General features: G+C 38.1%; 1 protein-coding gene across 5 annotated transcripts; it reads left to right on the top strand.

Annotated features, from left to right (window-relative positions):
• Positions 1 to 3,805: 3,805 nt before the first annotated feature.
• On the top strand, positions 3,806 to 15,133 carry LOC106786432. 5 transcript variants are annotated; one of them, XM_014747821.1, is made up of 6 exons: positions 3,806 to 6,886; positions 7,154 to 7,180; positions 13,270 to 13,391; positions 13,491 to 13,739; positions 13,825 to 14,060; positions 14,599 to 15,133. In XM_014747821.1, the coding sequence occupies exons 1-6, from the start codon at positions 5,352 to 5,354 to the stop codon at positions 14,653 to 14,655; spliced, it is 2,226 nt and encodes a 741-aa protein (XP_014603307.1). In that variant the 5' UTR covers positions 3,806 to 5,351; the 3' UTR covers positions 14,656 to 15,133. The 5 variants fall into 5 exon arrangements, with proteins under 5 accessions (XP_014603307.1, XP_014603303.1, XP_014603306.1 ...); XM_014747817.1 differs by having other exon boundaries at positions 3,807 to 6,886; positions 13,825 to 14,064; XM_014747822.1 differs by having other exon boundaries at positions 3,809 to 6,886; positions 13,828 to 14,060.

Raw genomic sequence — 15,133 nt, 5'->3', positions numbered from 1 at the left:
ACGAAATTATAATAATAAAATGACGGAACGCGAAAAAGAATAAAATGAAAAATCGTAAGAAGATTTAGCCCCGTGTTGATGTCGAATAATAAAAAAAGTAGTTCCTACTATCAAAATCGATCGAAAATCGATGCAAATTAAAACTTTAGAAATGGATCGAATCTAAACTAGGTATCGATGAGGAAAGACAAAAAAAAAAATAACTCCGACGAGGTCGAGGAGGACTGTAAAAGATGTAAAAGAAGAACTATAAAAAAATAGGGAAGGGTGGGCCGAAAGAATGATATAAAAAAACAAAAAAAGAGATCGCGTATCGCGCGTCGAAAAGGAAGGAAGGCACGTCGATCGGTTTTAGAAAGAGAGAGAGGAGATAAGAAACTATAAGACAAAAAACACACAGAGAAAAATAAAGAGCCGAATAAATAAAAGAAAAGAAAGAAAGAAGAGAAAAAAAACGAAAAAAAAAAAAGAAAGAAACGATCGGATCTATGCGTGGGTGCGCGATTTCTATTGCGCAATCTGTTCGAAATTCAAATCCCAATTCCAAGAAGCCTGGATCGGCCTGGACTCTGGTGAGAAAAAGAAAGAAATAGAAAAAGAGAGAGAGAGAGAGAGGCTCCTGCCGGATTCCAAGGAGGCCTTATCGCGATTGTCGTCTGCATCGAACAAACGTAGGAGGGTGGACGACTCCAATGCAAATTGCACCCATTTCCATTCGTTTTCTTTTTTCCTCTCGTCTTTTTCGTCCTTCTTACCCCCGCCGTGGTATCGTTTCGTTTCTTTTTTTCTATTTTTTTTTTCGAATTCTCCATCTCTCTCTCTCTGTCCCAATCCCTTTTTTCTTTTTTATATTCTTCGTTTACAATTCCGATTGGAAAGGTTTGACAGGATGGGTGACGCGTGGGCGGTGTTTTGAGAAGAGGAGCTATTTTTTAGGAGTTTAGGAAATTTTGTTCTCTCCATCTGACATCGGATAATCATTTTGCTACGGCACATGGCGTTTATCTCACCTGCGATACATAAAAAGAAACAAAAAAAAAAGAGAGAAAGAGGGAGGGGGCAGCAGAGCACTGGGTGTTACGAGTGGGAGAATAAATAAAATAAAATAAAATGTGAAAAAGAAAGGAAAAAAAAAGGAAAAGAAAAATGAAAAAGGAGGGGAGGAGGATCTCCGTGAGTGGAGGAGGACCTTCGTGGAGGTCCCCATCGAGAGAGGGCTCCCCGGCAAGGACGACGAACGATGACTGTTACGAGTGCAAACAACAATTTGATGCCGAGCCGAGCCGAGCCGAGACGGGCCCCGTGCGTTATTTATTTTGGTACGTCTAGACGCCAGATTGTCTGTCCGTACGTCCGACTCGCGCGACGGAGGATTCGGTGCTGACGTCAGCAGCCGTTGCACCGCGCGCGGACATTCGGCGGACTCGCTTCGGATCAAATTGCATTCCCTCCCCCTCTGCCCTCCCCTTTTTTCTTCTTCTACCGCTCGCTCGCTCGCTCTCACTCTTAGAAGAGCGCACTCTCTCTTTCTTTCTTTCTTTCTCTCTTTCTCTCTTTCTTTCTTTTTCGTTCCTCCTTCTCCTTCCGTCTCTTTATCCCTTCCTTCCTTTTTCCTTTCTTTGTCCCTTTCTTTACTACTCCCAACCTCCTCACGTTCTTTTCTCTCTCCCTTCCCTTCTTCTCTCCCTTTCTCTCGCTGTTTCTCTCATCTGAAGCATACGCATCCTCCGTGTTGCGCGTGCGACGCATCCAACGCAACTGGATGCACTTCGGAGCACACACGTGCCCATTGGCGCCGCCTTTCCTCGTGAGAGAAGAACCCTCACGACGGTTCCTACGTCCTTCTTCTACCATGGAAGGAAGAACCGATGAACGTAGACCCATTATTATGTACCTCTCTACTCTTTCTTTCGTTCGTATGTAAAAAAGAAGAAAAAAAAAAGAATACTTTTGAACTTCATGGAATTCCCATGTTCCTGTTTGGAAAGTTAATATACATTTTTTTTCTTTCTTGCCAGATTACGCAATGAGAAATTACGTAATATTCATTTGGATAGATATAATATATGTATTTGTCTACTACGCCTATGTCAGATGGCTACCGATAACTTTGACTAACTGGACGTGACACAAGGGTGGTGAAACACGTCGTCGTCGTCTTCGTCTTCGTCGTCGTCTCGTTCCTGATCGACTTGTTTACCACCTCACGAATTCGACCCTGACATGCTCGGCGAATAATTCGTTTCTTCTTCTTCTTCTTCTTCTTCTTCTTCTTCTTCTTCTGGTATTAGAGAACTACGACGTTCCGATCGATACGACGACGATCCTTCTTCGAATGTGAGATAAAGAAGAATGCCGAAGTTTGTGTAAGTAAAAGAAGAAAAAGAAGAAGAAGAAGAAAATAACGACGATGATGACTAGGAAGAAAAGAAAAACGTCTGGAAAGGATTCGAGACGCGGTACGCCGCACTTCCGGTATATCCAGACAAGAAAGAGAATGAAAAAGAGGAAGAATGAAAAAAAAAAAGAGTAATAAATAAAAAAGAAAAAAGCAAAGAAAAAGAGAGAAAGAGATCTACGTCGAGAGGAAGGATTTATTTTAACCGTTCGGACCTTCGAAAGGCTAGTATTAGCCGACCGTTAGGTGGCCGACCAGACGGTGCGGACCACTTTTCGAGGACCGAATTCTGTAACCCAATTTTCACGTTTTACGCCGTCACGCTAATTTAACGTCCTCCTAGTATCCTAAAAATATATTTCTCCTACCGTTTGTGTTTCTACGTTCGTTTGTACGTTGTTCTCTCTTAGTCTTCTTCTTCTTCTTCCTCTCTCTTTCTCTCTCTCTCTTCGTTCCAACTTGCAACGACTGCGAGAAGAATCTTGTTTAAATTATGACTGACACCTGGGGGAATAAGAAGGAAGAGGAAGAAGAAGAAGAAGAAGGAGAAAGGAATGGTGGGTAGGTGGGTGGGTGGGGAGGGACAAGAGAGAAGAAGGGACGTCTGAAGTAATACATACTTTCCAAGAAGTTTCTCGGTAATCGAGTGTGTATCATCGCGAATCAAGACGAGAGAAAGATAAGAAGAGAAAAATAATCCTTTACTACGATCATTTATTCCTTTCTCAAGGTTTTCCAGTTGAAAAGAGAAATACCAAAAAAAATATGATTACACAAAAAACGCAAAAAAGACATAACAACAATATTAATAGCAAATTAATTGTTACTATATTTAGGATTTATTTTCAACTCGAGATTGCATAAACGTAAGAAAAACATATTACTATTCAAAAGAACAGCAATAATAACAACAACAACAACAAACACGACACACGTGCCAATGATATAGAATAATATCAATTTAAATTAATACGATGATGAGAAAAAGAGAGAGAGAGAGAGAGAGAGAGAGAGGATTAAAAACTCTCGGTGAGTTGATATTATGGAAATAAATAAGAGAAATTAATTAATTCTCCAAAATAGATTGGAATTTAGTAAAGAATTTTGTTATTAATGGGGGAATCGGTTGATTTATTTGAATCTCCACCCTTCCTTCATCCTCTCGCCCCACTTCTTCTTCTTCTTCTTCTTCTTTTAGGACCCACTTTGTTTCTCGGACGGGCGCGCGCCGCTTTGCGCGCATGGCATTTTCACGCGCGCGCACACGGAGGCTGCATTTATTAAAAGCGATACATTATGATTCAAAGATCATATCTTTCGATTCGTCTAGACGAAGCGGAGAGGGAGACACCTTATAAAATCGTACGTCGGCTGCCCCTGAAATCATTGTACGAACGCCAACGCAACTTTTCGCTTCTCGAAAAAAAAACACACACACACACGCATACACTTTTTCTTCTATTTTCTATTTTGTTCCCTCTTAATACTTTTATATAACAACCCTTGCTGTTCTCTCTCGAATTATCTTTAAATCGTTTAAGATAAAATAAAATAAAAAAAAAAAAGAAAGGAGAAGAGAGGAACACGATCGCAAAAATATCGAATTTCAATGAGAAAATTCGATGATATAAATGGAAGGAGTAGAAGAAGGGTGGAGGAGAAGGGGCTTCAAGTGATTCGAAAAAACTCGAAATCGAAGTTACCTTACTGTCGTCTACGTTCGATCCTTTTCACGAAATAAAAAAAGAATTGGAAAGAGGTAAAGAAAGAAGTGGGAAAAAGATTTTGGTGAAAGAAGAAGAAGAAGAAAAAGAGGAAGAAGAAGCAGAAGAAGAAGGAGAAGAAGGAGAAGAGGAAGAGACGACACACGTTCGAAAGGGTCTCTCTTCTACGTAGAAGACACCGGGTGGAGGCGAGAACGCAAGAGGGAGAAAAACTTGGGTGAAAGAGAGGGGAGAAAGAGAAGCAGAAGAGAGAAAGAGAGAGAGAGAGAGAGAGAGAGAGAGAGAGAGAAAGAGTGAGAGAGTGAGAGAGGAGGAGTCATCGTAGTAACACCGGCACCGTCTCCTCTCTCGTGGCTTCGTGCTTGTCTCGGAATTAGTGAGTAGACAGAATTATGTCCGTGAGGAAGGCGGCACGACGTCTCAGTCGAGACCTACTGCTCGGCCGGTGCACACGACGCACATAAAGAGAGAAAGAGATCATCCTGCAGAGGAAATAGAAAAAGGATAGGAAGAAAAGGGAAGGTAGAAGAGGAACAAAAGGAAGAGAGAGAGAGAGAGAGAGACAAAAAAAAAGGGGAAACTCTTTTTGGCAATATTCCCTAACTCGTAGGAACATCGCGAGAGTCTCTTTGCCTTTTTAATTGGGGTTTGGTTCTTTTTTTTTTCTACCTTGTTTTTTTTCTTTTTTTTTTCTTTCCTTCTTTTCGGTTGTTTTATCTTTTCCATACGCGACACAGAAACTTTTTGCTAAAGTTCGAGACGAATGAACTAAAATAAGAGTGAAAATAAATAGAAAAGCAACGCGACTTCGAATTGTCGACCTGTGGACCTACTACTACTACTACTACTACTACTACTACTACTACTACTACTACTATCATACGACATCAGTTTTGCTAACCGTTTGCGTACCAGAACAACGAGTGTTTTACTCTTTCACCTGGTGCTGACAAAGTTCTAAATACGCGCGCGCGCGTGCGCCCGCGCTTTTCATCTACACCACGCGCATGCACTTACGCACACTTTCGATCGAGATCGATTAAAAATACTCTTCTAAATTTAAGAGTAATCAGAGAGAGAGAGAGAGAGAGAGAGAGAGAAAAAGTTATAAATAGAGAGGATGCTCTTTGAATCATTGCCGAGTTGTTGACGAGATAGGTACACTACTACGTCTATCTAATTTGAGATTTTGCAAATAATTCAAGAGATTTAGTTAATATTTGGTAAAGATGATATCGAAGTGGATAATCGTTTTGTTATTGGTGATGAATATCGTTGTAAGTGGTTGGTCCCATGGGAATCCGCATCATCATATTCGTCGTCATATATCTAATATCAATAGCAATAATAAAGATCATTCCAATGAACAAATGACCGATCGTTTTTATACGAATAAGGATAATGAATCAACGGGTGGTGTCGGTGAAAAGGCCAGAGAAATAATGAAAGCCGGAGAAGGCAAAGTTTCCGTACCGTTTAAACAAAGTAAACTTGAGAAAATGTTGGAAAAAGCAATAATAAAGATAATCATGGGTAATCTTACTAACGCCGATCTGAATTTGTTGAAAAGTATGAATTACAGTTGGAGTGAGATTTCAGCGATTCGCACCAACGAGCTCGCTAAACAAAAGGAAGAGAAAAAACGGGAGGAAATGATGAAATTGGAAAAAATTAAATCGAAGGGGAAACATTTCGATAAGAAAAAAAGGGAAAAATTGGATGAACAATCGACCGGCAACGAGGATTTCGATTTTGATGCTTTCAATCGACAAGCTGTGCTTGATTACGAAAATCTTCCCGCGGAATTGGATCTTCAACAGACTCGGGCCTATCCTGGTAACAACGATTACGATGACAACAGCGACGATGGTAACAATTCCCCGTCTGACGATTTTCATCGTAGTTTTGACAAGGCAATGGAACCGCACGTGGTATTCAAGATACGTTACGACGATTCCGAATTCGATTCTTCCAGTTCCGAGGAAAAATCAAAGATAATTCGAAAATTGCCGGGTGATCGTAACTTTCCCAACACGAAAGAAAATTCATTTACAAACACTGCTAATTCCTTTCCCTATTTTACCTCCGGTCCTCCTCTTCCACCTTCTCCTCCTTCCTCTTTATCTTCTTCATTATCACCTTCTTCCTCTACTTCTTTGTCCATGTTATCTCAGGCTCGTATAATCAATGATCAATTACACAAATTCAACGGAAGAAAATTAAGTTCCTCGGAAAAGCCGAAACGTTTCGATACGATCAATCACGTGGAAGTACGAGAAACTCATTCGGACGATTCCGTCGACCTGAAAGATGTTAATTTATCGAAAAATTCTGCTGACAACGTCGATGATAACGTCACCAACGATCCACAATTAAAACAAGAAGATTCTACTGGCAAAAAAATCAACGACGACGGGGTATCGGGTGCTTCGAAATCTTCGGTCAAACGTATCAGCGAATACGAAGGTTTGGAATGGGTCGAAGACGATGTTTATCGAGTGATACCATCGTTGGCGAATACTCTTGCAGATTACCCGAACGTAGAAAACAACGAATCGTCGTTGAATTACGACGATGAAATTCTTTCTTATTACATACAAAATACAACCCGTTGCAAGGAAAATGAAAACGACAAGGACACAGCCGAATATCAAAATGACAATTCTGAAGCAACCAAACTCATAATGGCTAACACCAATTCAACGCCGGTGGACAATCAATCGTTTGGGTCTTATCAGCAGATGCTTCAAGCTCATCGAAAAGAGTAAGTCGTTGGAATCTTTTTCTACGTTTATTATTTCTTCTTTCTCCTTTTTGTACTTGTGCGAATACGAATAAGAATCTTTCTTTTTTTCTATTTTTTTTATGTAGACTATTGATTCATCTTGTCAAATGATATTATGTAGATATTTGTTTCCTACGCAAATCACTTGAATAATAATTTTTCGTTCACACATCACGTGCTACGCTTTACGATGTTGCGAGCTCAGAGCATTGATATTCACGAATTGTTTGCTTTTTCGTCTTTTAGAGGAAACCTAACATCAACCTTCGACAGGTAAGCCTCCATTGAGGCTAAAATATCAGCCGCGTTGGTAAGGGATATCGTGTGCAATTTACTTTTATTTTTTTTTCCCCCCTCCCTTAACTTTTTTTTTCCTTCTCTTCATTATCTTTTTACACATTGTACTTTTATTTTTGTTATTTTTATCGAGTGTGTCTTAATTCTACCAAGCCTTGCTGATTTTCTAACCCGAAAAAAGATTTCCTTGCATTTTAATTGTCTTCTTCGATCAGTCAACGAACATTTTAATCGAAATCGGATTGGCCAGAAGCTCTCTCTCTCTCTCTCTCTCTCATTCTCATGTAATAAGCAAGATTTCGTGTGAAGTAAGAAAAGGATGAAATAAACGTCGGTGTTTCTTCGAGCGAAGAAAGTTCAACGACGTTTATTTCGATCGTTTTCGATTAAATTACCAACTAAAACTCGGCAGACTTTTATTGCGCGCGATATTTATTCGCGCACGTGTGTGCACGAGAAAACGCCGCGATAGATCGTTAAAACGACCAATCGGAAGGCAGCCCGCGTGAGCGCCCGCGCGCAATACCGAATCCGCGGGACGTTTAGAACAGAAGACAACGACGACTACGAGGACCGACGACGTTCTATTCGAAACGTTGCCCCCGTCATTTAAAAATATCTCGATGGAATGTAACGGCAAAACGTAAAAAAAAGAAACAACAAAAAAAGAAATTAAAACGAAATAAGAAAAAAGCAAGAAAGAGAAACTATTTAGGAATCATCTCGTTTCCTTCCTTCCTTCCTTCTCGATCTTTTCTTCCTCTTTCATTTCTTTTCTTTTGCATTCTCTTCATTTTCTAATAATATCAGAAAGGGAGCAGCAAAACTATGAAGAGTTAGATCCATTAAAACCGATTTTTATGATTTTTAATTTCATTTCAATACATAATATAATAGAAATCAATTAACGAGTCATCGATAGAATCGAACAATTACGAAAATATTTTTTAATACATCTTTGTTTTTTTATAATCATGATTAAATGATAATAATTCGATAATAATTCGGCATAGATTCCGGGGGGAAAAAAGAAAAAGAAAAAACAAGAACAAGGAAGAAAGTTGACGACACGTGTCTCCTGAGAGAATACAAAAAGAAAAAAATAGCTGAAAATCCTTGCAACGAAAAGAACCAGGCAGGTGTTCGTAACGTCGTATAATGAAAAAAACTCTTTCGAAATCGTTCAACCAAAAAGAAAAAAAAAAGAAAAATGAAGATTAAAGTTCGAATACTCGATTCAAGCCGGTTGCTCGTAATTTCAATCGGTCCGCGTGCATATTTCATGCGTACTTCGACTTCTTCGTCTTCTTCTTCTTCTTCTTGCACCTTCTTTAACTTCGTATTATTTTTTTCTTCGCGTTTTAACTTCGACAGTCGAGCCCGAATTCATTTCGTTTCGAAGTTATTATATTTTTCCTTGTGTTAGCGCAACGGTTCAACGAAATATCTACATTTATATTATCTTTTTTTTTCTTTTTTTCTTTTATATAATTCATATCGAGACGACGACGATAGAAGAAGAAGAAGAAGAAGAAGAAGAAGGTGAATTGATAAATAGGGATGAAAGAAAGGGATGGATGAAAGGGTTAAGAGAGAGGTAAAGGGGAAAGAGAAAAGATTTAGGTAATCTAAGGAAGGAAGATGCCTGGTGGAATTTCCTTGACTATGTCGGAGTCTAGCTGCGTTTTTAAATCGTCTTCCTTCTTCTTGGCCGACCTCCTCCCGCGCGGTCGGATAAGCGCGCGAGAGACCTTTCTTTTATTTTATTAAGTCTAGACGCGTAAATGCATTCGTGCCGGCACTGGCGTAGCCTCTTTCTCTCTCTCTCTCTCTTTTTTTTTTTTCTTTTTTTTTTTTTTTTATACAAGAAATAGGAACATTTCTAAACATGATCTGCATTTCATCGACCATGATTTGGATCAAAGAAGTTCCTTTGATAGTCCTAAAGAAACGCTGAATTTTATAATAATGCAAATGATACGAGAGAATTGGTTGATTCAAATTATTTCAATCATTTTATCAAGTTTATCAAAAGTCTTCAAATCCTACCTGTTTAAAATAAAAACATTCATCTCCTTATATCCAACTTGATTTTGTAATTGCCTATAGGAGTTTTCTATTTTGAAAGAAAAAAAAGGAAACAAAGTTTACTATTATCTTTTTTTATCTTTTAACTTTCTCATTCTTTTCTCCCATGGGTAATAATATAACAACGCGTGGATCGTGTTATAAGAAGAGTTTGTTTGTTTTTTCTTTTTTTTTTATTATTATTATTCAAACATTAGTCATTATTATTTCGTTGCAAGTAATTGAAGATAATTTTGTTCGGAAGAAACAATCACCAGGATGGTAATACCCAATGACTAGTGTCATCGAAGAGAAGACACGCGTGCGTAGAAACGACATACGTATACACATAAATGCATACATGTATATATAAGTAGAATTCAAAACGTTAGATTTTATTCGAGGTAAAACAATCAAGACCAATTATCATCGGCTGTCAATGATTGTTCTAAGAAAGAAAAAAAAAACAAAAAAAATGACAGATACAATTTCTTACGAAAGGAACACGCATGCATGCATGCATGCATAATACAACGCAACGGGGCGAGAATTTCTCAAGCAAGAAAGAAAGGAAGAAAGAAAGAGAGAAAGTGGGTGGGTTGGAGAGAGAGAGGGCGGCTTGGTTGGGAGGGGGAGGGTGGACTAACGTCTCAGGCTACGATTTATGCGTCTGTTCTTTTTCGCGACAGTCATAATAGTAATCGAGAACCGTCGTTTGCATACTTAAACGCAGTCTACCCAGCCGAGTTGAGCACCCTCGTAATAACCGAGTGTCTAGTCGGACTGCAGTTAGGCTGTTCTCTTACGACGTTATGTAACACATTTCAATTTAATGCGCTGACCTTGTCTATGCGTCTCTCTTCCTACGTGAACGCAGACGGATGAAAGAGTTAAAGAAAGATAGATAGATAGATAGAGAGAAGGATAAAGAAGGAAGTTTCGAGTGACTTCATCCAACCCTCGTCAACGAGCGAAATGCATGCTGCATCTTCTTCCTTTTCTTTTCTTTTTTTCTTTTGTTTTTTGTTTCTTTTCCTTGTTCATTCCTTTTTTTACTTTTCTTTCTTTTCTCGATGCACCACCACCTATCATAACTCGTTCCAATACTCATTTCGTTCGTTCTTCTTCTTCTTCTTCTTCTTCTTCTTCTTCTTCTTCTTCTTCTTCCACCTTTTACTTTTACCCAGAGTGTGCTCCTGATTTTCAAGTTGCTTACAAGTGAACAGCTACCTACCCTACTTCAACGAACTTTATTTCGTTTATTTTTGTGTGTGTGTATTCGCCGATTTTTGAATAATTCTCTTCTAATATATACTTTTTTTTGTTTATATATCAACTTTCTATGTTTTTTAATTTGGATCTCTTGTAATAGAAGAAAAAAAAAAGATAGAAATTACGGTATCTTCGTAATCCTACCGGATCCGTTCTCATGTTCGACGACGGCCTCCAGACTGACTCTACTCGCGAGTCCTCTTTCCCAGACCAGACGGCAGTCAGACGAGGCACGTACGCAACGAGACGGCGTAGAATGCGTGACTTGGACACGGCTAGATCAACGGGCATGCCTAGAATCAAACCTAAGAGATAGCCAACATTTCGTCCTAACATTTCTCGCAATCCTTTTTTTCTTTTCTTTTTTTTTTACCTCCTTCGGTTCAACCCGATTACGATTAAGAATCCTTTCCATTCTTCTACTTTCCCGCGTACACACGCGTTATTTCTCATCTTCTTATTCTGTTTTCTTTTTATATTATGTATACCGAAAAAATCTATGTTTGTTTTTTGAATTAAAATTAAATAATATATATACGTTTTTTCAATAGACCGAATCTCATTGAATACATGCACATGATGTGATAAGCTGACAAAAGTGCATGATAATATTATCGAACAGTACTTTCCGCGGTAGATCTAATATTTTGAAAAAATAAAAGGAAAAATTAGAAGAAGAAGAAGAAAAAGAAATAGAATAAAAATTACAAATCGAAGAACACTTTCCTTATTTCCAAATGAAACACGTGAGATTTTGTGATCTCTCACTTTCACCGTGAAAGAAAATTCTTGTTTCACGCGGGTGGAGGTCGTTGACGCGGCATCGGCTCGAGTTTAACCCTTAGAAACGACGATCGTAATGTTTCCTCTGTACATTTCTAAATACCTGTCTCTGTGTGTACCCCATATACACACCTATTAAATATACTCTTTCACTCTCTCTCGTAGCAATCTTATCTCGAGAGAAAGATGCTTGTAAAAAAAAAAAAAAAAAGGAACACATGCCGAGGAGCTACCAGTCTTCTTCTTCATCTTCTTCTTGATCTTCTTAATTTATTTCTTTTTCTCACATAGCACATAATAAAGATAAAAATCTGTCTCTCTTCCTACGGAGCTCGTAAAAAAAAAAAAAGGTGTAATAAAAAGAAAACTACGACAATTATACGCAGAGTAGGATACAACGTTGATGAGTCACGTTGAACTCGTTAAACGTAACTCGTTTTAAAACTATCGCAATAATAATCGTTGAATTATTTTGTGTATAAGTCAAAAATCTAAAGGAAATTTCTATAAGAGGAGGAATAAGAGGAATAAGAAGAAGAAGACGAACAAGAAGACGAAGGAAAAGAAGAAGAAGAAGAAGAACGTGGAATGCAAATCGAGACGAGTCCTGAGACTCCTTGGAGATTCGAGGCGCGGCCTCGGAACGACTGCATTCGTGTGTATTACGTTCGAGCGTTAATACATAAACACAAGGCGCTTGTAGAACACGCTTACTATATACATATATATGGGCACGTGTATACCTCAAGAGACGTTTCAAAGAGAAAGGAGTAAGAGAAAAAAGACAGACAGAGAAACAGAGAGAGAAAGAGAAAAAGAGAGAAAGAGAAAACCGATCGGGGTGCCGATATCTTCACTGTCCGTCTAGCCGCTGTCTAGAGCGTATAATAAATGACTCGGACCCATAGCCTGTAGCCTCTTTCTAGGTCACTGACCATCGTTGCCTGTTTGCCTGCTTGCTTGCTTGCTTGCTTGCTTGCCTGCTTGCTTGCTTGCCTGCTTGCTTGCTTGCTTGCTGCTTGCCTGCCTGCTTGCTTGCTTGCCTGCTTGCTTGCCTGCCATCGCGTCATAGCACACGGAAGTCCTCGTAAATAGTCTCGAGGTGAAGATTTTCGTAGCTCGGCGTGCACATAATTGCTATTTCATAATCGGACCTCGAAAATCATCTATAAGAGGGGATGGATGGGTATTATTATTCGTAGTACGGGACCTCAAAGAAATTTCTTTTTGTTTACCTTAAGTGTGGGCACACGTGTGTGCCCGTTTATGGGTATTTTGTTTTCTCTTTTTTTCCTTTTTATTAATTAATTAATTGTGAAGAGATAGAGTTTCTTTTTCTTTTTTCTTTCGTTTTTGTATCTTGATACCAATCGAAATGTATTATTTTTATTTGTGATCCCGGTAGAGAGAGAGAAAATCTTTATCATCGAGTCTTGTTCTTGTATGTTGGAGAATGTTTTCTTTTTTTTTAAATTAATTAATTGACAAGAATTAAATCATGAGTATCTTTCGATAGATATTTTTCTCTCCCGTGATACTAATCGAAAGATATTTTTTATGGGATTTTTGTAAAAGAAAATGTTTATCGACGTAATCTTTAATCAATATTGAAAACGAGATAATACTTCGATAATGAATGATGCTTTTATATCAAATTGTCAGCAATTACTGAACATTTAAGTTACATACAGGATAATTCGGAATAGATGAGAAATATTTTGTGTAGATTAAAATAAAAAAAGAGTTGATATTAATTCATGCGACATTTGATTTTATTTCAAATTGTAACAAGTTTCTTTTTTATCCTACATTGAATCTTATTGTTCTGGTGCTGTTGCTGTTAATAAAATCGTTTTAGCATGCGCCATATTATTTTTGTTCGATCTCATCCTTTTATATTATTAAAATGCAATTTAAATTAACGATAAAATTTATTTTTACAGTCAAGGACAGAAAGCGATCGAAGATATAAAATCAAGAGTATTGGCACTAACGGGAAGATTCAATTTAAGTTCGAACGCGAATAAGGTTCAACGTGAAAAACTGACAATGTTCTCGCCTACTTGTGAGTAATCTAATCGTTGATCTAATCGTCTCGAAAACGAAGAGGATAAATATATACATTTCAGTCAAACTAATAGGGAAATTCGTTAACGTGTTACAGGTCAAATACCGCGTAATACGGATCAGGAAGCTTGGTCGGATCCGTTCTTGATGAACATGCACTTTCGATTGAATCTGACGTGGGGGGAGCACGTGATCGCTGCGAAATTGAGGATCTACAAATTGCCGCAGGACAATGTTACGTTTTCGTCAACGAGTGATAGCAACGTGAACGAATCAGAAGAGGAAGATGAAAAGAGGATCAGAATATCGGTCTATCATTACGCGAAATCCTTGAAAAAACATCGAGGTAATAAATTTCAAATAATATCTATCTCGAACATTGAAAAGAAAAAAATGAACATTATTAAATTAATCATTAGAATTATTTTTAGTAGCAAGGAAACGTTTGATGGATTCCGTGGTGACTCCATTAACGAACGTTGGTACTCATTTGGCACTAGACGTACGACAGGGGCTTAAATTTTGGAGAGTAAACCCAAGAAATTCACATGGTAACCTTACCAATCACGGTCTGGTAATTCAGGTGGAAGATCAGGACGGTAAACCGCTCAAACCGGCCCTTTACATTCAGGAGCCGTCTTGCCCGGACGGCAACGACGATCAGAAGGCATGTGAGTGTGTGACCTAACAGTACTAACTCTCGCATTTTTTTAATTTTATATTTTTTTTTTTTTCGTTTGTTTCGTTTTGTTTTGGCTAGCAAGATTTTTATAATCCGATAATAATTAACGACGTGTGCCAATAACAACTTATAGTTATTATATATATATAGTCGATTATCCTGATTCATTTTTCTTTTTCTTTCGTTTGTGGATATCGATCGAAAGAATAAAAAAAAGAATCGTTTCGATCGTTTTTTCTTTTACATGTCGTGCATATACATATTATGTATGTAATGTAATACGCATACACACATATACATAAGTTTTCGTGTTCTCTGCTCGTTCGAAACATGCATTTCCTTTTTCTTTCTTTCTTTCTTTCTTACTTCCTTTCCTTTTTTTTTTTTTTCTTTTCTTTTTATAAACTTCCTCTCTTCTTTTCTTTATACAAAAAACATCAAACCACTTCTCTCCCAAGCTCCCGCCGATTTACGAATGTAATTGGACTTTTCTTTTATTTTTATTTTTATTTTTTTTTTACAGGCGACCACTTACCTGCACTTTTCGTCCGAGCCTGTACTCGTTACGTTCGCGTCGTAAACGGCGAAACGGTCACGTATATGAATTGCAGGCACTAAAGGTGCCAGCGAGTAGAGTCAGGGTTGATGATCGCGATGGTTCAAGAAGAAAAGAAGGAAGAAGAAGAAGAAAAAGAGGAGGAGAAGAAGAAGAAGGAGCAGAAGAAAATGAGACAACGAAAAAAAAAAATAGAGTTAAAACAAACGTTTACACTGTGTAAATGTTACGCAGATGTAAATTCTCAACTGCATACACTAACGCCACCCCTCCCCCACGTCCATCCCTCACACACACACACACACACACACATTTCATATTTTTGTAAATGGTTGAACTTTCGATTTAGGGTATTACACATATATATTTTTTGATACCAGTTTAGAGTTCGAAAGGGATCGTATGAGACTGACGTGCCTACGTAGCGATTAAGTTTTATGGGAGAGATAAAAAAATCAGGATATAAACATAGAACAACGAAAAAAAAAAAAAAACAAGAAGG

Source organism: Polistes canadensis, unplaced genomic scaffold, assembly GCF_001313835.1.
Source record: "Polistes canadensis isolate GaletaPanama2010 unplaced genomic scaffold, ASM131383v1 scaffold_74, whole genome shotgun sequence".
Classification (NCBI taxonomy): Eukaryota; Metazoa; Arthropoda; class Insecta; order Hymenoptera; family Vespidae; genus Polistes; species Polistes canadensis.
Note: the sequence above shows the minus strand (reverse complement) of the source record. Positions and strands in the feature narration are given on the sequence as shown.

Excerpts from the sequence above, each read along its gene's own strand:
- LOC106786432 (XM_014747817.1), top strand. The coding sequence starts at position 5,352 with ATGATATCGAAGTGGATAATCGTTTTGTTATTGGTGATGAATATCGTT. Across the intron at positions 7,181-13,269 it reads CTAACATCAACCTTCGACAG|TCAAGGACAGAAAGCGATCG; the intron begins GTAAGCCTCCAT and ends TTATTTTTACAG. Across the intron at positions 14,065-14,598 it reads CAACGACGATCAGAAGGCAT|GCGACCACTTACCTGCACTT; the intron begins GTGAGTGTGTGA and ends TTTTTTTTACAG.